We start from the raw sequence: 21536 nt of genomic DNA on the forward strand, positions 1-21536 counted from the left end.
CCTATACCATCAGAACAATCATAGCGGCTGTTCCACTGCTTAATCATTCTTACGAGAGGCGATAGGGGATAACCCCCCCTCCCGCCACCCTCCGGTGCTTCTACCGACTCACTGCTACGATCGAAGCCAGGATCATTTTTTTTTAATTATTATTTCAGGCTTCCCAGCCTAGAGGTGAGATGTGGGGTCTTATTGACCCCATATCTCACTGTAAAGAGGACCTGTCATGCCATATTCCTATTACAAGGGATGTTTACATCCCTTGTAATAGGAATAAAAGTGATAAAAAAATGAATTTTTTTGAAAAAAGTGTCAAACTAAAATACAGTAAAATGAACAATAAAAAAAATTAAATTATAAAGCCCCCCTGTCCTGGTGTGCTCGCATGCAGAAGCAAACACATACGTAAGTCCCGCCCACATATGAAAACGGTGTTCAAACCACACATGTGAGGTATCGCTGCGAACGTTAGAGCGAGAGCAATAATTTTGGCCCTAGACCTCCTCTGTAACTCAAAACATGTAAACAGTAAAAAATTTTAAAGCGTCGCCTATGGGGATTTTTAAGTAGCAAAGTTTGGCATCATTCCACAAGCGTGTGCAATTTTGAAGGGTGACATGTTAGGTATCTATTTACTCACAGTGACCTCATCTTTCACATTATGCAAAAACATTGGGCTAACTTTACTGTTTTGTTTTTTTTTTAAAGCACAAAACAGTTTTATTCCAAAAAAAAGCGTTCGAAAAATTGCTGCGCAAATACCGTGCGAGATAAAAAGTTGCAATGACCGCCATTGCATTTTCTAGGGTCTTTGCTAAAAAAACATATAGAATGTTTTGGGGTTCTATGTAATTTTCTAGCAAATAAATGATGATTTTTACTTGGAGAGAAATGTCAGAATTGGCCTGGGTGCTCCAGAACGCCTGAAGGTGCTTCCTGCATGTTGGGCCTCTGTATGTGGCCACGCTGTGTAAAAGTCTCATACATGTGGTATCGCCATACTCGGGAGTATTAGCAAAATGTGTTTTGGGGTGTAATTTGTTGTATGCATATGCAGTGTAAGAGAAATAACCTGCTAATATGACAATTTTGTGAAAAAAAAAAAGAAAAAAAATCTTGAGTTTGCAAAGAATTGTGGGAAAAAATTACAACTTCAAAAAACTCACCATGCATCTTTCTAAATACATTGGAATGTCTTCTTTCCAAAAAGGGGTCATTTGGGGGGTATTTGTACTTTTCTGTCATGTTAGAGTCTCAAGAATTTAGATTGAAATTAGAAATTAGGCCGTCAGTAATTCAGGTGTGATCAATTTTCAGATATTGGCCCCATAGCTTTTGGACTCTATAACTTTCACAAAGACCAAATAATATACACCAATTTGTACTTATTTTTACCAAAGATATGTAGCAGTATAAATTTTGGCAAAAATTTATGAAGAAAAATTATTAATGTGCTAAATTTTATAATAGAAACAAAGAAAAATTCATTTTTTTACTGAATTTTCAGTCTTTTTTCTTTTATAGCGCAAAAAATAAAAAACCCAGCAGTGCTTAAATACCACCAAAAGAAATTTCTATTTGTGTGAAAAAAAAGGACAAAAATTTCATATAGGTACAGTGTTGCATGACTGAGTAATTTTCATTCAAAATGTGAGAGCATTGAAAGCTGAAAATTGGTCTGGTTATTAAGGGGGTTTAAGTGCCCAGTGGTCAAGTGGTTAATTAATTTATGCATTCAATAAGGGCTTGTCAACTCCAGGTGCATTGGGACTGTGCTGACTGTGCTGGGCATCGTTGTCCAGTTCAATACAATACCAATTGCACAGTTCATACCATCACAACACAGTACTGTGCCCTGTAAAAAGAAGTACGGCATGCACTACTTATTATCAGTGCAGCATGATGCGACACAATCCACTGAATAACATTGCGATACATTCAATAGAACTGAATGAAATAGACATTTCAATAAAGTACTGATGAAAAAAATATTATACAAAGTGAACAGGGTGATGAACAGGGATCTGCATATTAAAATTAATAAAATGTATTTTGATATGACTCAGACTAGGAGAGGGAGGGCCATCAGTCAGAATAAATTGGGTTTTACTACATTGTACAATGAATATTAAACTTGTTTATTGAAGGGAATGGCATGGAAATGGTCTCATCCCTGTGCTACTTCTTCAATGTACAGTTACAGCCTGGAATAGGTCCAAGACCAACTACATTTCTTAATTGCAGTTAATAAAATTAACGGTCTATGATCTTTCTATGAATCTTTTTTTTTTATGAACTTTTATCTATGAATTTTCATCCATTAATATCATTTTCACCAATTGGATTTTTTAATGTTAGCTCCCTCTATTGCTCAGCCTGTCAATCGCAATCCAGCTATTGGCAGAATGATAGTCTATGGTGTTAATTTTAACAAAAAAAATAATATGCACATTAAGATTGTCATCAATGTTAGGCATGATTAATGAAGGAATTTGATTTTTAGTGCTTACGCTTTAATGATCGATATACAAGGGGGCCAAGTTGGAATGTTACAAAGTATTAAAAAATATATTATATTATAACATATTATAATTAATATGATAATATTAATAATATTATCTGGGATATTATTAGGAAAGGTAGTAGCAAGGAAATTACCTTATGACATACAATGTCATTTCTGAACAACCATTCATTTTGTTGTAGCATTGTAAAAGTGTAAAAGTACAGGAAAAATTATGAAAAAATTAAAAGCAAAGTGTTAATGAAAGGTGTACATGTTGTATAATTATAGCTATATAGCTGTTTATTAGAGAATATGGAACTGTAAACTGACTAAAAAGTATTTGCAGTGATATAGCTATATTATGGTACTGATTTCTAATTCTTTGTTCAACCCATCAGGCGCAAGGGTATCGAGGGTGTATATCCAGAACGTCAGAATGTTTCACGTTCACATAGTTTCGAAAAACGTTCGGCCTCCAGTTTTTAGGTATAGCTTCTATGACCCATACCTGCAGGCCCGTGGTGGATTTATTATGATGTTTCAAAAAGTGTCATGGTACACTATGCTGGTCGCAACCCTCCTCCACAAAGCGACGGTGTTTGCCGAAGCAGTGTCTCAGTGGACAGATGGTGCGGCCAACATATAGCAACTTGCAAGGACATGTAAGACAATATACAACATAATCAGTAGAACAGTTGTAGAAATTGTCTAGATGGTATATTTTATCTTTATGCTTAAAACTTTTTTGCCCATGTCTCACAAAATTGCAAGTCTTACATAAGGACTTATGACATCTATACATCCCTTTGAGGAGAATTAGACATAAGGGTTTTTCTTCTTTAGGACACTTAAGTTTACTAGGAGCTATTTTGTTTTAAGTGTAGGGGCCCTCATATAAGTAACCCTAGGTTTATCACAGAGAATGGTGTTAAGGTGGGATTCTTGTTTTAGGATGTTCCGATGTTTCTTGAGGATATGTTCCATTTTCTTGTATTGTCCATGATACCTAGTGATAAAGCGAGCAGGTACATTTTCAAGTGGTTTGTCAATTTTCAGTTTTTTGCCTGGAAGAAAGGTGGTGTAGGCCTGGTCTACTAACATTTCTGGGTATTCTTTTTCAAGGAATTTCTGCTTGAGATGTGTATTCTGAGAGATGTAGTTGCAGTCTCTAGTGCAATTCTGCCTTTACCTACAGAGCTGTCCTTTGGGTATGCTTTTAACCCACTGTGGGTGATGACAACTGTCAAAATGAAGGTACGAGTTCCCTGCAGTAGGTTTAGTGTAATTGCGGGCAAAGACTCAATTATGCTCATGGCCCAGTTCAAGGCCTAAAAAGGCAAAACTATCCTTGTTTCAGACAGATGTAAAGGCAAGCCCGAGATCATTGGCACTACAATGTGCGACAAAATCATCTATCAAGGACGGAGGGCCATCCCAGATGATGACAATGTCATCAATGTGTCTGCCATAAAATACTAGATGCTTGGCGAATGTGTTGTTTTTCCATATGAACTGATTTTCCCAAAAGCCCATGGTCAAGTTGGCATATGATGGGGCAAAGTTAGCACCCATTGCTGTGCCATGGGTTTGCAGGTAGAAATCACCTTCAAAATTAAAATAATTGTGTGTTAAGCAAAAAAAGGGTAGTGTCTAAAATGAAAGCTGCCTGTTTGGTGTTGAGCATGGGATTTGATAATAGGAAGTGTTGTATGGTTAACATGCCTATGTGGTGAGGAATGGAGGTGTACAGGTAGTTTACATCAGGGGACAGCCAAGAATAGCTGTGAAGCCATGTGTAGGGTGACAGAAGTTCCAATAGATGCATAGAGTCTCATATTAATTGGCTATTGGCAGCCTGATAGTCTATTGCGTTAATTGGCCAATTAACTTCTCTTGTGTGCAGAGCATTTATACTCGTTCCTCTTCTTTCCCTTTATCACTTGAGAAAGGAGCATGCATGCTCCGTATGAACTTCGGGCATGCTCTGAAACACGTTGTGGTTTCCCCATACCCCGGTGACATCACATGCTGAGAGGCGTCGTGTTCTGAGCCACTCTCATCTGGTCACCCAGTTATCACACAGGATCAGACAGCTTCTCTCCTTGGTTCACCGTGGTTCTCGCGGCAGGTTCACAGCTCACACAGGAGATCTTGTAGACAATCCCGGGGGAATTCCTTCCTTATTGTTCATCACACCTCACCTCCATGTAAGTGTTGGAATATCTTTGTTATTGTTCAATAAACATTGCACTCAGAGGCGCTTTTCTGTTTCTCCTTATGTTGCAATCCAGAGTTGGCTTCACTCCTGAGAAAAGCTGAGCCCTTAGTGCATGTCTCACCCTCAAGACCCATCATCCTTATCATTAAGGAAACATCACCTCCCTTTACTTGGACTCTGTCTACCCTTATTCTTGGATGTTTTAGATCACATTGATATCTATACTCATATCCTGAGAGCCAGCATTTTGTTGTTTGTGATAGAACACCTTTGGAATGAATTAGAGTGAAGACTGCGAGCCAGGCCTTCTTGTCCACATCAGTGCCTGACCTCACAAATGCGCTTTTGGAAGAATGGTCAAACATCCTCATAGACACACTCCTAATCCTTGTGGACAGCCTTCCCAGAAGAGTTGAATCTGTTATAGCTACAAAGGGTGGGCCAAATCAATATTGAACCCTACGTACCAAGACTGGGATGCCATTAAAGTTCATGTGCGTGTAAAGGCAGGTATCACAATACTTTTGGTACTATAGTGTATGTTGTATACTATACATATTTAAACACCAATAATACCACAGTATTAGCAGTAGCATAGTTAACTTTGTTATTAGCAATTGTCAGAAGTACCTGATGGAAGCAGTTCTGCTTTTATGACACTAATTTCTCTCTTTTTTCTGCTTAGACTTATTAAACTGTCCCCAATAAAGACTATAGCAGGAACTGACAAGTATACATGGAACTTGGGTAACTGGATAAGTCCAAAGCTGCCATGAAGGATAATCTGGAAATGACATGAACAGTATATTAATAGGAGAATATTTGTTATTGCTAGATGTTATAATTAATTCACCTATGCTTCATATTGCTTAAAATAACCTTAAATTAGTAAACATAACTTAAAATAAAAACAACCTGCTTTTCTATTTTTCATGCAATTCAAATACCAATAACACTGTTTAAAGAAACATTGTTAACAATGCATGTATAGTGTATACTATTATTCCTTAACTACTTTTGTAGCTCCCCCACATATTCTCAGCTTGTGGTGTGATATCAGCCACATACAATTTATGTAGCTATATTCAGTTTAGAATAAAATAATTTGTGACATTAGGATGTATCTGTGCTGTAAACCAGCAGTGCATATAGGAGTTATTTGCATGGCTCCATCCACTATCTTAAAAGGAGAAATGCGTCCAGGTGTTTTGGATAGCAATAGAAGTAGTGATCTAAATATCTTTTTGTTTGAAGAAGATTCCACTGTGATTCACACTAGTTTAGTTGAGGGCATTTTGGTATCTTAAAAAGGACAACTTAAATTTAAAATTTAAATTACATTTTAAAGAATAGAACACTGCTTCCACTCTGCAGCTGCGGGCGGGGAAAGACTTTTCCACTCAGGCTATGGCTGCTTTCTAAAGAAAATGAACTGTACAGATTTAATCACTTGCTGCCCACTCACAATAAATTTGCTGTGGACAGGTGGCACAGCCTAGGCTATGTCACCTATAGCATGCCTCCTAGGGCGCATAGTGGCGTGATCCCATGACTGTTGTGTCTAATGGACACAGCAGATCACAGCAGCCAGGGGACCATGCGATTGCTATGATTGGTCATAGCAATCACATGATGGCAATGTCACTGTTATAAGCAATAGCAGTGAAAAAAAAAAATCATCCCCCAAGAGTAGTACAGTATCACTATTGTGACACTGAACTACTCTGATCAAAGTACTGAATGTAAAAACAAAATAGTAAAAAAGAGAAAGTAAAAAAAATGTAAACATGTAATTAAAAACTATTTAATTAGTATATATATATAGATATATATATATATATATATATATATATATATATATATATCTATATATATATATATATATATAGATATATATATATATATCTATCTATATATATATTTATACACACATAGTCACCAGTCAGTATCCATGATCACAGCCACACCAGTCATATGATGACGCTGTACTGCACTGGTGACAATATGTAAGAATGTGTAAAACAATGTATTTAATCTCTTCTTTTTCCAAAAAATTGTGGTTAAAAATTAGGACTTCAAAAACTGACCATGCATCTTACTAAATACTTTTTATTGTCTACTTTCCAAAGGGGGGGGGGGGGGTTGGTGGTATTTATACTGTCCTGTCATTTTAGGGTCTCAAGATATGAGGCCATCAGTACATCAGGGATGATCCATTTTCAAATATGCTGTATATACCATAATTTGTAGATTCTATAACTTTCACACAGACTAAAAAATATACACTGATTTGGGGTATTTTTACCAATGAAATGGAGCATACTACATGTTGGCCTAAATTTATGAAGAAATATTATTTGTTTGCAAATTTTTTAACAGAAACTAACAAAAATTTGTTTTTGTTTTTTCAATATTTTCTGTAATTTCTCATTTATATAGCAAAAAAAAAAAAAAAACAGTGGTGATTAAATACCACAAAAAAAGCTCTATTTGTGTGGAAAATAATTATATAAATGTAATTTGCATCACATAACTAAGCAGTTGCCAGTTAAACTAGCACTGGGCTGAATAGCAAAAAATGCCCTGGTCATGAAGGCATTCCTGAGGTCAAGTGGTGTTTCTTTTGACCTCCTGGAATACATTTAGCTAGTTTTCCCTGAAAGTTCAGTTGGACTTTAAATTATAGATGGCTGATGTCACAACAGTAATTTGTTAGTAAATTTTACAAAAGCATACATTTTACTTAATATAAATCCTACCAAAATATACATCAGTATATATAAATGATGTGTCAGCCAGAATCCACGGAAACTGATTCGCCGAAAATGGCGGGAAGAGAAAACATACATCAATGCAAGAACGGCCAAAAGGAGAATTCCAGTAAATCCTTTAAGAAGAACACAACAGTATTACAATGGTTCACTGGTTAGTTATATTAGATATCTTACCTTGCAACTCTGAGATGGAACATCTAAAAAAAAAGCTTATAGCCTGCATCTAAACATGGTCTCATCAAAAAGTAAAACTTAGAAATAAATAAGCAGTTAAGCAAATATATACAATAAGTAACTAAGATAAAATAATCAAGTAAAAGCATTGTAGAAGTAAAAATTATTTTGAAAACACTGCAAATTGATATAGGTATATAATGAGAAATATTTACCTATTTTTTTTTTTTAAATTGAAACAATATTTTTACATTGTTTTCATATTGTATTCAGGTTTGTTGGAAAAATCACTTTGCAACTAATTCTTTTGGGATTATTGGATAATCAAGTTCGCCATCTAGTGGCCATTTAGTATATACTTTTTGCTTTCAGATATGGCTTTTAATGAATGATACTTTTAATTATGCCTTTATTCATATATTTTGCTTTTCTTTTTTTGTGTTTTATCCTTCATGTCCCACTAGCAGGTTATTATTTATGTATTGTGCGAGTTTTATTGTTACAAACATAACTTGTAGTATTTGTTATTATGTATCCATTTTAATATATTTATTTATGTAATTGTATCATTTTCACTCTGTGTTAGCTGAATCTGTACACATGCACCTTGTGTATTTCTTTTTTTAAATAGTGTGATTAATAACTAATACAATTACATAAATTAAAACAAATTTGAAACCCAGCATGACACATCAGGCCTATTGTTTGGCTCCCTCATGACATTGCCAATATTTGAATTAATATGGGCTGTGATGCCACAGAGAACTATGGGGAGACATCTCCCAAGAGAATCCTATGGCATTTTAAACTGTGACTGCTGGTATGCAATCGATAGGATCCCCCTAGTTTGAAAAGTGAGGTTCAAGGGAGCTTGCTTCCTTTCTTTGGCTTCCGACACCACATGAGACTCACCAGAGAAGGGAGAGGGGGCACTCTGAAACCTGGAAGGTATGTACAGAAAAACTATAAAGATAAAGTGTTTGTACATGCACAGTGAGCTGGTATTACAGTTCACCTGAAAGCGGGCAGCCACCTTCTTAAGATTTTTATTTTACTTTTTTCCACCATTGCTTTTTTTTTTTTTTATTCGAAAACCCTAGAAAATAATGAGGCTAATGAGGGGCCCTTTTTCTGGCACATCAATATGTCAGAAGATAAATGAAAAGATTGATACAGTTTTCAGGTGCGTTTTGTATGTAGTTTTCATGCATTTTGCGTTTGGTATTTTTTTTTTTTTCACTTTAAACACAATGTATATAGCTGGTTGCTAAGGAGCGGGCCGGGAAGCCGGGGCAGCGCGTTCTTAACAACCGATGAGTAATCAGCTGTTAGCAGGGTTCCCCACTGACAGCTGAATGTATAAAAAAGAATTTGCGGCAAAAAAAAACATCAGGGAAAAAAATGGTGTGGGGTCCCCCGCCAAATCCATACCAGGCCCTTTGGGTCTGATATGGATTTAGCGGGGAACCCCCACACCAAAACTGAAAAAAAAATTGCGTGGGGTCCCTCTCAAAATCATACCAGACCCTTATCTGAGCAATGCAGCCTGGCAGGTCAGAAAAGGGAGGGGATGAGCGAACACCCCCCCCCCCCTTCCGAACCATACCAGTCCACATGCCCTCAACATGGGGCAGGTGCTTTGGGGCAGTATAATATATATATTATACTGTATATATATTCTTTGTAAAAAAAATTACTTACCCGGTATTGTTTCGAAAAACCACCAGTAAAATTTATATGGAAATTCAGACCTTCAAAAGAAAAATATTTAAAAGTGAATAAAAGCAATTAAAATTAGATAACTCATAGGTAATTAGAAGAAAAATAAATCAAGAAATAAGCCTAGAGAATTAGGCTAAGCCTAAGTGCAATCAAAATAAAAAACACAAACATCAGCATAATAGAGGTTACTCACAGCTAGTAGAATGTGTCCCTTAAATTGATTCCTCTTCTGTTACTGAAATCCTCCTCCATCAATAGAGGAGTTAATAGAACTATAGAAGCTATCACAGGCTTTCATCAAAAGTGCTCAACTACGCTTGCCCTTTCTGCCCAGCTACGCCAATCATAGAAGCCATCATTATAACTTCAATGAATGAAACAGGATCTATGAATGAAGAGGGCAGACCTTTTAATCATCTGCCCGCCTTCCAGTCATAGATCCTGTTTTATTCATGAAAGCTATAGTACCTCTATGAATGAAGGATGTGGATGGAACGCAGGAGTGGGGGGATTTCAGCTAACAGAAGAGGCATTAGATCAAACTCTAATAAATGTCCCTTGTGCTGATATTTTATTTTTTGACAGATGATAAATGCAAGAACAATAACAAATGGATTACATCAATTATAGATTGAATTTAATGAGTGACTTAGCAAATGCAAGTCTGAAAAATCACATTTCTCTTGTTTTTTTGTATATTATACATTTTATTTATTACAGTATCTGCACGTAGGCTTGTACTGTTTATGGAGATTCACGCAGAAAATGGGACTCATGAATTATATTATTCTCCATGGATCAGACAAGTATGTGAATAAATATAAAGTATAATATATATATATATTATATTATATGGGCAGCACAGTGGTGTAGTGGGTAGCACTCTCACCTAGAAATAAAAAGCGTCGCTGGTTCAAATCCGAACCACAACACCACCTGCCTGGAGTTTGCATGTTCTCCCTGTGCCTGTGTGGTTTCCTCCAGTTTCTTCCCACACTCCAAAGACATGCTGGTAGTAGTAGGTTAGTTGGCTTCTGTCTAAATTGGCCCTAGTATATGAATGTGAGTTAGGGACCTTAGGTTGTAAGCTCCTTGAGGGTAGGAACTGATGTGAATGCACAATGTATATGTAAAGTGCTGTGTAAATTGACGGCGCTATATAAGTACCTTAAATAATAATAATAATAAAGGAAAGAAAATTTGCTACGAAAGTTGTAAGTTGCTAATAATTGTGATATGTGAAGTGATCAAATGACCCACATTTTTATCCTGTGCTTCTCTCTTCAGCTAGCAATATTGCCTTTATACCAATTAGCTTTTTCCACATATCGGAAAGGAGAGAGGGCAGAAGGAAAGAAGGCTGAAAACACCATGGCATCATTTTTATTTAGTTAATTAACTCGATTTTACCCATCATCTCGAAAAACTTTAGGAAATATGCAGGACAGAGTACTAAGAGGCGTGATGGAAAACATATAAATGTTGACTGCATGACCCATACTATGAAGCACTGTAAAATAAAGAGAAATAAGTGTCATTTGATACACATTTAAATATGTTGAATAGTGTTCATCACAACAATAATTTTTGCTAAAAGTGTACTTAGAATGTTTAAAGTGTATTTATATTATTTTTTTTTAGTTTTTGCATGGAGTAGGGAAGGATCAAATTTTTACTGCTATCTGCCTCCCTCCTGGGAAAATTCACTCTCACTTTTGCCTTGGTGACCATTGTATACAAAATTATGAGAGAGCCAAAATTGTTTAGTTGTCACCAGAAAAAAAAAGTTGAGCATAAATCTTCCAACCGGGATACATATTCTGGTGGCAACTGCCTAAAAGGGGAATTTCTCTCATTTTATAGAGACTTTCTCTCATTCCCTGTTGTGGCTCAGGAACAGGAAGTGACAAGAAATCTTCCCAAAGATACCAAGACATCAAATAAAAAACTAAAATGGGTTTTAACCCTTCCCTGCTCTATCCACTTTGGCACACTTCTTCATACCCAACACGGTGCTAAGAGGTGATCTTATGTAGGAGACCATCCAGACCTGGAGAAAGGCCTTGGCTGGGCTAAAGCCACAAGCACTAATGATCCCTTGTAATGAGGGATCAACGGGAGCTAGTAAGCAAGTCTTTCAGCTGTTGGTGGAGGCACTGATAATTGGCTGTTGGTGGAGACACTGATAATTAAAGATCACTACAGTGGTGAATGGTGGAGACTGACATCAGGATTTTTATATCACTTGTTTTCTAATTTATTGTAAATTTATTTTGAATTTTCATTTATATCAACATGACTGATTAGCGCAACCTTATTTATTTTTAAGATTGATCACTCTGCATATGTCTCGCAGAAGGTGTTGCTGCTCATATTTTTATTTAGAATTATTTTTAGCAATTTTTTTGTCTAAGTTTTCTAATATTGATTGTGTTGTTTATTAAAAAAAAACATTATACCCAATAAGACCCACACACGTCCATGACTAATAGAATCTATGCAGGGCAAAGTGTGACTTTTGTCTCTGGCAGAAACAAACTGGAGGAAAGTTCAAAACTAATCTTAGAAAGTATTATATTACTGAAAGGGTAGTTGAGACAATCAAAAGTAAATGGCTTTGAACACACGTTGGACAAACATAGATCAAAAAAGTTAATGAAAAAAAAATAATGGGCAGACTCGATGGACTATGTGGTCTTTTTCTGCCGTAACTTTTCTATGTTTCTAGTGACCTGTAACAAATAAATATGACACGTCTTTCAACTTTTCCATTGAGATCTTACAGTCTTCTTATTTTTAGGGATACCAGAGAGTTCAGAAATTATATATCTTTCTAACCTTTATACAGTGGCGGCTGCTCCATTAGGGGCACAGGGTCAAGTGATTAGAGCCTGAGACTCTAATTGGCTTCAAAAAAGGGTGGGCTCGAGGTTCAGAGCACTACGCTCTGAGCACACCCAGTTGTGTGATAATAGCGAAATAATATTGACTATTATCTTTCTGCTTCTTCTTCTGTCCAATCAGGAAGCAGGTCTTGAGACCCGATTGGCTGAGAGGCGAAGCGACCTTATTGGTCGGGAGCAGGGGGGAGGCGCCGAGGAGGAGACACAGGGGGAAGCCACCAAAGCTGCCTGCGTCCTAGATGTGGTAAGTGCGGGCTGATGGGTGGCCAGGGAAGAGATGGGGGAGGGGGGTTTGTTCACTGATTGACCAAGTGACTGGGTTGGTGGGGGTGTTGACTGACCGACCGACCAAATGAGCGGGAGGGGGGTCAGGTGACTTGTTTGCTGCCCCCCTGAAAAAATACAGCACCAGCCACCACTGCCCTTATATCTCTGAATGTCCAAGGTGTTAAGAATTCCTGCAGTGGTTGGGGTCAGAGGTGATTGAAGAAGAATTTTAGAGGTATTGGAATGACTCTTCCATGGCATATACAGTAGCATACATCAAGTCACAAAAATGCATTTGTGGGCCAAGTTAAATCAAACCAAATCAATCTTATCACAGCAGCAACTGAGATTAACTCCCATATACTTCTACTCACTCAAGGCAGCAAATTCACAAGTGTTGGGAGCCAAAGACAAGACATTCTGCCATTGTTTTTACACAAGGATTATGATATATGTGATATGTGTCTGAATAAATACCTTCTGGTTGTCAATGAGGAATGTTTTTGAGTTGCCTTAAAGTGATTGTAAGGCTTTGTTTTTTTTTTTTGTTTTTTTAAATAACAAACATGTCATACTTACCTCCACTGTGCAGTTCGTTTTGCACAGCGTGGCCTCGAACATCGACTTCTGGGGTCCCCCAGTGGCGGGGTAGCTCCTCCCTGCATCATATAACCCCCTAGGAGAAGCGCTCTCCCAGGGGGGTTACCTTGCAGGCATGCTCCTGAGTCCAGCATTTGCGTCCATAGATGCAGAATGCCGGACTCGGCCCTGCCCCCCGGAGCCTGTGTCATTGGATTTGATTGACAGCGGGAGCCAATGGCTTCGCTGCTATCAATCTATCCAATAAAAAAGCCAAGACAACAGGCAGAGGGGAAGAGCGCATCTCCGGCCTGTTAATTTACAGGACTCAGCTGAGTAAAATGGGGGGCTGGGGGGCCAGTCATTGACAGAAGTTTTTTCACCTTAATGTATCCTATGCATTAAGGTGAAAAAACATGGGGGTTTACAAACCCTTTAAACGGTTAAACCATATCTAACCTCAAAAACAAAAAAATTACATATTGCAACTTGCCAGTCCTTAGATGTGATGCCTACATTATTTTATTCTTAACTGATGATCCTGCCAGTAACTTTCTGTCCTAGTGTGACAATGCATGCTTACTGCACTGCATCTTTGGAGTATCAGTGTTGTCACCCCAGGCTGCTGACCTTAATTGAATTACAAACACCTCTCACTCTTCAAAGAAGAAAGAAAGCTGATTAAAAAAAAAAATCAGAATTCAATTTAGCACACAGGAAGTTACAAGGACTCAAGATCTCTCACAGGATCAACTGGTATTTTACTCTACTTGTAGAAAACTTACCTAGCCTAAAAACTTGAAAACGAATACTACCACTTTATATAAGAACTAGTGTTTTTGGTTTAGGTCAATTTTTAAACATATGTTATATCACATTTATTTAAATCAGATGAAGAAGAAAACCCACCTGTCAATATAAGGGCAGTTTTTGCAATAAGTCGATGGAAATCCACAGCAGCATCAAAGGGAATGTACTGGTTTAAAAATGTCTCTCTCAGAAAAGTGATGAGATTTCGACACATAGTGAGCAAAATGTATGCAAACATAAAGGAGATACTTGCAGCCGACCCTCTGGAAACAATAATACCTGGCAAAGTCACTTCAGCAATACCAATGTGTTGTGACTCAAAAGTATAATCTGCATATAATTCAAAAAAATGTATTTATTAGTTCATAACGCAAAAGAAAAGTAAAACCATTTGTGTTTTTTTATTCATTCATGCACAATAGTTTATCAGGGCAATTTTTATCATGCTACAAAAAGGCATTTAATTTGAATTTGCCTATAGCCTGAAGATATGTCTATCCAAGTAGGGACAGGTAATTCTGTAATTTGCCAGATGGATTTTATAATATATATTGAAGAGATAAACAAATCATTAGAAAATAATTAACCATTATTACATCATTCAGAGAACATGTACTTTTTTCCCTTTTTGAAATGTCTATATTCATTTATTTATAGAGGTATAAGAAAATAATGCTAAATTAAGTTATAGAGTGTACTTTCTTGAAAGATATAATAGGGAAAAGTATACAAAAGCTGAAGTTTATTATAAGGTCAACAATATCAATGTTATCTTAATATGTTGTGTAAGAAATTAGAATGAGTGAGTACTATGCACTTAACCTGCCTTAAGGAATTTAAGTCTCTGTAAAAGTGATTTATGAAATAAAAAATATGAATTAAGAAAAAATTATTCCCATAGGATTAAAATGGGTTAAGAAAGAAGGTGGGGGAAATGGTGGTAAGGAATAAAACAAAAAGGATAGATGGAACAGGATAAAAAAATGAAAAAAAGGGAGGATCGTCAATAACGACTCCCTGAGCCAAAGTTTGTTAGTTTTACAGTAAAAATTATTTGAATTTTGGCAAGTTTTAAGAAGAAATCTATGCTGCCTAAGTTTTGTTGATGGAATCAGGGGCATCATTGCCATCATCAATCAACTGTTTCATCCTAAAGAGGAGCTTCAGGCTCCTGCAGAAAAAGAATAAAAGTCAGCAGCTACAAATACTGTAGCTGCTGACTTTTAATATTAGGACACTTACCTGTCCAGGAATCAAATGGTGTCTTCACCCAAGCCAATTTTTCAATCGGCTATCGGGGGCTGCTGCCAGTATCTCAACTAAGGGAAACCATCAGTAAAGCTGTGTGGCTTCACAGCCAGTTCCCCAATGCATATGCACTGTGCTCTCTAATTGGGCTGGCTAAGGGGGAAGGAGGATGGGGGCAAAACCAGGTACCCTCTCCCCCCTCCCCCATCCCCCAAAAGGTGCCAAATGCAGGAGGGTGGAGGCAGATAAGCAGAGCTTCCACTTTTGGGTGGAGCTCCACTTAAGGATACAATCCATGTCCTACACCCAATCTGCCACATCTCCAACAGTTCATGCAGGGTTTTTCTTATGCTCTTTTAATATTATAAATGATCTCTTTTGATTTACACTCATTGCATTTGTCAGTGTTGACAGTGGCTCCATTACAATTACAGTACTTACGGTAAGCTCTTTCTATAAACAGTCCGGCAGATATTCCATAGAATATTACTACACAAACAATGTGTCGGCGGTAATTTTCAATAAATCGCTTAAATGCCTGTATTTTCTGATACAGTTTGCTTTTTTGGTATTTTTCTTTTTTGGCTTCTGTATATAGACGATTTTCTTCCAGAATATTGCCAGAACTGGTTGAAAAAGAAATGAAGAAATAGATCTATTTCCAAAAAGTATAAACTGTATCACAGGTTCATATATTTTATAGTTACATTACTGTACAGTAAATTTGCTGTAGTATTAAACTGAAAAACTAAAATGTATTATCGCTTTAAAATTACATGGAGGTTAGTATGAATGGCTCCAAAAAGGTGGTCTGATCTTACGTCGCAATAATTAAGAAACACAATTTTACTAAACTAATAAACACACAAATTGCTGCACTCTTTTATGTAATGGATTTGATGTTTAAATGTTCTAACTGCATTCTTGAAGAGGTACATGAATTTTTGCGTTAAATACCTGGCAGAACCCCTTTTACTGAGGTTATGTCACAGCATCTGAAAGGATAACTGAACCCAAGAACAAGAATGTAATATATTGCAGCTTACAAGGCCTTAGAAATGGGGGCTGTCTTAATTTTCTTTTATGAAGCTAAGAACATTTCAGCAAATATCGAAAATGCCTGTTGATCTTGCAGAACCTTTGTCACTTTCTGTGAGCTGAACTGAGGTATAGAACAATGTTATCTTCCTTTTTTAAACTACTAATCCCCACTCCCCATGTAAGTAAGATGAACAAAGGCCTAGGTGGCAACTATAGATCCAGTAGAGCAGTGAGCATATCTACCCAAAAACAAGAACTGTGTTATTCACAAGACTACCAACTAAAATTTTAGGAGGGAAAAGCATGAAAACAAAACAAAAAAAAAATGCAGCCACCACTTCTATAGACTGGAAAATGGTTCCTGGCAGTATGGAGCCGATATCACCTCCTGCAGTCAGGCATCACCTGAGCCTGATTAGAGGAAATGGTATAAATACCTGGCAAGCTCACACACCTTGCCTTGGTGTCGACCTTGTGCCCTGACCTGAAAGCTCTGTGTGTCTGCTGCCCAGCTCGATTTGTCTGCTGCCCAGCTTCATGTGCCTACTGTCCAGCTTGATGTGCCTGCTACTCAGCTTGAGGTTCCTGTACGTGCTACCCAGTTTGACGTGCCTATTGCCCAGCTTGATGCATCTGTGCCCGCTGTCCAGCTCGATGTGCCCACTGCCCAGCTTGATATACCACTGCTCGCTGCCCAGCTTGATATGTCACTGCCCGCTGCCCAGCCTGAGGTGCCTCTGTCCGTTGCCCGGTTTAAAGCCATGGACCTTCCTCATGCCCAGTTCTATGCGACTCTGCCCACTGCCTGGCTTGATGCCATGGACTTTCCCCAGCAGTGGCTAATTGGAGCGTCCAGAGGTCGTTCCTTTGAGGGGGTACTGTCAGGAAGGGTTCCACCCGCTGATGACACTATCCGACATCTGGCGCGCAGTACTAATGTCCACCAGCAGGTGTCTTCTGGCAGTTTGGAACTGTCGAGGGTGCTTTCCCCTGCTGGTTTTATGTGATCTTTGGGCTGCAGTACTGGCATTCACCAGCATGTGGTTCCTGGCAGTATAGAGCCCATATCACCTCCTGCAGTCAGGCATCACCTGAGCCTGATTGCAGGAAATGGTATAAATACCCGGCAAGCTCACACACACCTCACCTTGGTGTTGTCCTTGTGCCCTGACCTGAAAGCTCTGAACCTGATCCTGGTCCCTGTATCCTGAACCTGACCCTGAACCTGTATTTGTATCTGTTCCTGTCTGTCCTGTATCCCTGGATCCCTGCCCTGCAGCCTGATCCCTTCCACCTTCTCCCTGTCTGTCTTACTCCTTGCCCCCCATTTGCTGACCTCCCGTTTATGACTCCGGCCTGGCTAATGATTACGATTCTGGTATTCCCTTTTGCTGTATATTCTTGTCTGATTATTGTTATTTGTGGATCTTGTTTGATATTGGTTTGTTGTGCCATGTGTGATATTGGAGGTGGTTGCATTTATATATTGTTCACTTATCTTAATAAATTACTTACTTTTTCACCTACATACTTTTGGTTCACTCTGTACAGTCCACACAGCTCTGGTTACATCTGATTTATGACAGCAGTGCCAAATTATCATGTTCCTTTTACTGGAGCTTTTTTCCCCCTCCAAAAATAATATATTACACATTTTTATATTTTTTTTATTTCACTCTACAAAATATTATCCCAGAAGCATGTGGTACATCCAGAAGTTTTCCTTTGAAATCTGAGATGTGTAGTAGTTTGTTTTGGGGTAGTAATGGTTATCTCTGTGAAGTCTCTGAAGACTTGCCCTTTTCTGCAAGTTCTTTTCTGCAGGGCATATTTGCAGGGTGGACAGTCCTAGTCACAGGAATGAGCTGGTGGACACTTAAGCCTTTAGAAATGCCTTGTAGACTTTTTTCATCTCTATACCTCACTATAATTTCTATTCTTAAAAGGATTGCAAAGTCAGATTTTTTTTCCAATAAAAATAACAAACATGTTATCCTTGGAAATGGATTTGCACAGAGCAGCCCAAATCTTCAGTTTCTCGGGTCCCTTGGTGGCTCTCCTGGCCCCTCCCTCTTTTTGAGTGCCCCCACAACAAGCAGTTTGCTCCCTCTCTCTCCTGATTGGCCAACTGAGTTTGATTGACAGCAGCTGGAACCAATGGTGCCACTAATGTGTCTAAGACAATCAGGAGGGAGAGTCCCGAATGGTCCAGGTAAGTATTTGGAGGGGCTGAGGGGGCAGTTGAATGCATTAAGATAAAAACCTTCTGCCTTTACAGTCACTTTAAGTCCTCTTCTTTGGATCCTTAGGATCTGTTTTGCTAATAAATAACATTACATAGTGTTCACAAGTGTATAACAAAATTGTTGACTTGACTGTAGATTATGACTTGGATAACGTTCAAATCACATTTTAGGAGCCATGCATACAGCTACTTCCAAAATATTCAGCAAATTAACTTGCATGTTTTATAGGAATGCACATATATTTTGCAGTTAGAAGTTGGAAGCACCTAATATCTGTTTTAGAATTTTAAAGTGGACCTTGCATAAAAATGCTAGGTTTATCCTATCTTGTGGTCATTCCTCCCCACCCCCGTCTTTCTCTAATGCCGCGTACACACGAGCGGAATTTCTGACAGAAAGAGTCCGATGGGAGCTTTTCATTGTATATTCCGACCATGTGTATGCCCCATCGGACTTTTTCCGTCGAAAATTCAGACGGACTTAGATAGAGAACATGTTCTATATTTTTCTGATGGAACAAATTACTATCAGAAAAAACGCTCATCTGTATGCTGGTCTGACGCACCAAAAATGACGCATGCTCTGAAGTAAGTACGAGATGGAAACTATTGGCTACTGGATATTGAACTTCCGTTTTCTAGTCCCGTCGTACGTGTTGTACGTCTCCGTGTTCTGGACGGTCGGAGTTTGGTGTGACCGTGTGTATGCAAGACAGCTTGAGCAGAATTCCATTGGAACTCTGTCGGAAAAACCTTCAGAGTTTATTCCGACGGCAAAACCAGTTGTGTATACAGGGCATTAAAAGTATAAAAATATTAGGAGAATAAAAAAGTAAAATAAAATGTGCACTTTACACCTGGATTACAGAGTTCACCTAGGCAAGAATCATAGTACTGGGACCTTTCCTGAGATCTTGGTAAAGTTGGTGATCCCAAATCACACACAAATGTCACGTACACACGGCCGGACTTCCCAACAGAAAAAGTCTGATGGGAGCTTTCGGTCGGACATTCCGACCGTGTGTATGCCCCATCTGACTTTTTCTGTCTGCATTTCCGACGGACTCGGATATTGAACGGCTTTGATCAGGTCTCGGATCAAGAAACCCGGAAGTGATGTCATGACATCACTTCCGGTTTACTGGAGCCCTAAAGACGCAAATTAAAAAAAAACTTTCAGTATTCAAAACAGACCAAATTTGCGTTTTGAATGCTTTTCAGTGCAAAGGAGGGATTTGGGGTCTTTTAGACCCCCGATACCTCCATAAAGAGTACCTGTCACTGCCTATTACTGTGAAAAGGGATGTTTACATTCCGTGTGACAGCAATAAAAGTGTAAAAAATATATATTTAAAGAACCAGTGTAAAAATAGAAAAAATAAAATAAATAAGAAAAAAAAAGTTTAAAGCGCCCCATCCTCCGTGCTCGCAAATGTAAACTGTGTTCAAACCACACATGAGGTATCACCGCTATCGTTAGAGTGAGAGCAATAATTTTAGCACAAGACCTCCTCTGTAACTCTAAACTGGTAACCTGTAGAAATGTTTAAAGCTTTGCCTATGGAGATTATTAAGTATTGTAGTTTGGTGCCATTCCACAATAAAGCATTTCCCATTATACAAAAAAAATTGGGCTAACTTTACTGTTTTTTTTTTATTATTATTTATAAAAGTGTACTTCTTCCAAAAACAATTGCATTTGAAAGACTGCTGCACAAATACAATGTGACATGATGATTCTTCAGGGTCTCTGCTAAAATTTATATATATACTGATTTTAACTTGTAATAAACAAGTGTCAGAACACAAGTTACAGAGATAACAAACTCAGGAGCAGACCTAACATTGGAGCCAGCGCTGGGAGGGAGGGGGGCCTACACAGGGAGGGGGATTAGTGAGGGACAACTGTGAGAGGGGAAGAGACCAGCTTTCAGCTGTCATCTATCACCAATCTCCCTACCTATGTGGTCCCCCCTGTGTGCTCGGGCCCCCTACAAGAAGACCGGTGATCCCCCGTTATCAGTAGCCCTGGGCATACTTAAGAAAATGCCTGTGTGAGGGCCATGTTTGCCCACATGGGGATGCACAGGTGTTTTGTGCAACCCCATTCATATCAATTCAGTGGATTCAGAGACACAGCTGATGCTCCCAACTTGAAACCTGTGTGAGTGCAGGTGTGTACAGGTCAGGAACCCACACGGCTGTCAAATTGGGAGCAGCGTCTGTGTCTGTGCAATGGCTACATCCTAATTGACATGAATGGGACTGTCTGCACAGGGATCCACGAAACACTTGTGCATCCCTGTATGGAAAAACATGGTCCTCACATGGGCATATGCTTAAGTATGTATGTGTGAAAGAGGTCTTACATGTAGGGCTGAGGATCTATGAGATAAGCAAACCTTGCATTTTGAGGCCACTGCTGCAACTGCTGATCTGAAATGAATTAATAAATGAGTCATTCATTCAGTAGTTCCTCCTTGCTCCCTTTTTCTCCATTGTAAGAGGAAAGGGCAGGCTCACAATGTAAACACTACACTGTTTAAATTTGGGATTGCTGTGATTTGTCATTCTAGTGATCACATGGCACAAAACTCCTCAGATTCGATCCACCACTTTGCCATCTATACGGAAATGTTGTGGATCCAATCCAAGGAGCTCTGTGCCATGTACACAGATGGTGGTAAGCTTTTGTTTTAACCACTTCCGGACCGCCGCACGCCGATGCACGTCCTCAATTTGAGGACGGGTATCGTTGTTATGGCAGCAGCTAGCTGCCATAACCCCGATATTGCCGTGTTCGGCCGGCGGTCCGGTACAAGATAAAAGTGGTCTCTGCAGCAGATTCGCCGTGATATCACTTTTATCGGTGGCGGGAGAGGGCCCCCCCTTCTGCCACGATCCGGTGCCCTCCGATGCTTACCGGAGCCGTCGGCAGCGGCGGAGGTGATCCGGTCTTCTCGGCGGCTGTGCATGGAGACAAGTGAAGGAAAGATGGCCCCCACCCATCTCCATCACACTGCAGGGCAGAAGCAACGTCAAAACGTCA

The 21536-nt window shown here is 38.7% G+C and overlaps 1 protein-coding gene across 4 annotated transcripts in view; it reads right to left on the bottom strand.

Annotated features, from left to right (window-relative positions):
- Window positions 1-21536, bottom strand: part of LOC141131526 (dual oxidase 1-like) — a 212757-nt gene that overhangs the window by 40408 nt on the left and 150813 nt on the right. For all 4 annotated transcript variants that reach the window (XM_073618895.1, XM_073618894.1, XM_073618896.1 and 1 more), the window contains 6 exons: window positions 15643-15827; window positions 14053-14283; window positions 10805-10904; window positions 9374-9423; window positions 7484-7611; window positions 5355-5508 (listed from right to left, as the gene is read on the bottom strand). In XM_073618895.1, the coding sequence (XP_073474996.1) occupies window positions 5355-5508; window positions 7484-7611; window positions 9374-9423; window positions 10805-10904; window positions 14053-14283; window positions 15643-15827 (848 nt within the window). The remainder of the gene's footprint in view (window positions 1-5354; window positions 5509-7483; window positions 7612-9373; window positions 9424-10804; window positions 10905-14052; window positions 14284-15642; window positions 15828-21536) is intronic.

This window comes from Aquarana catesbeiana, linkage group LG03 (genome assembly GCF_042186555.1).
Source record: "Aquarana catesbeiana isolate 2022-GZ linkage group LG03, ASM4218655v1, whole genome shotgun sequence".
Lineage (NCBI taxonomy): Eukaryota > Metazoa > Chordata > Amphibia > Anura > Ranidae > Aquarana > Aquarana catesbeiana.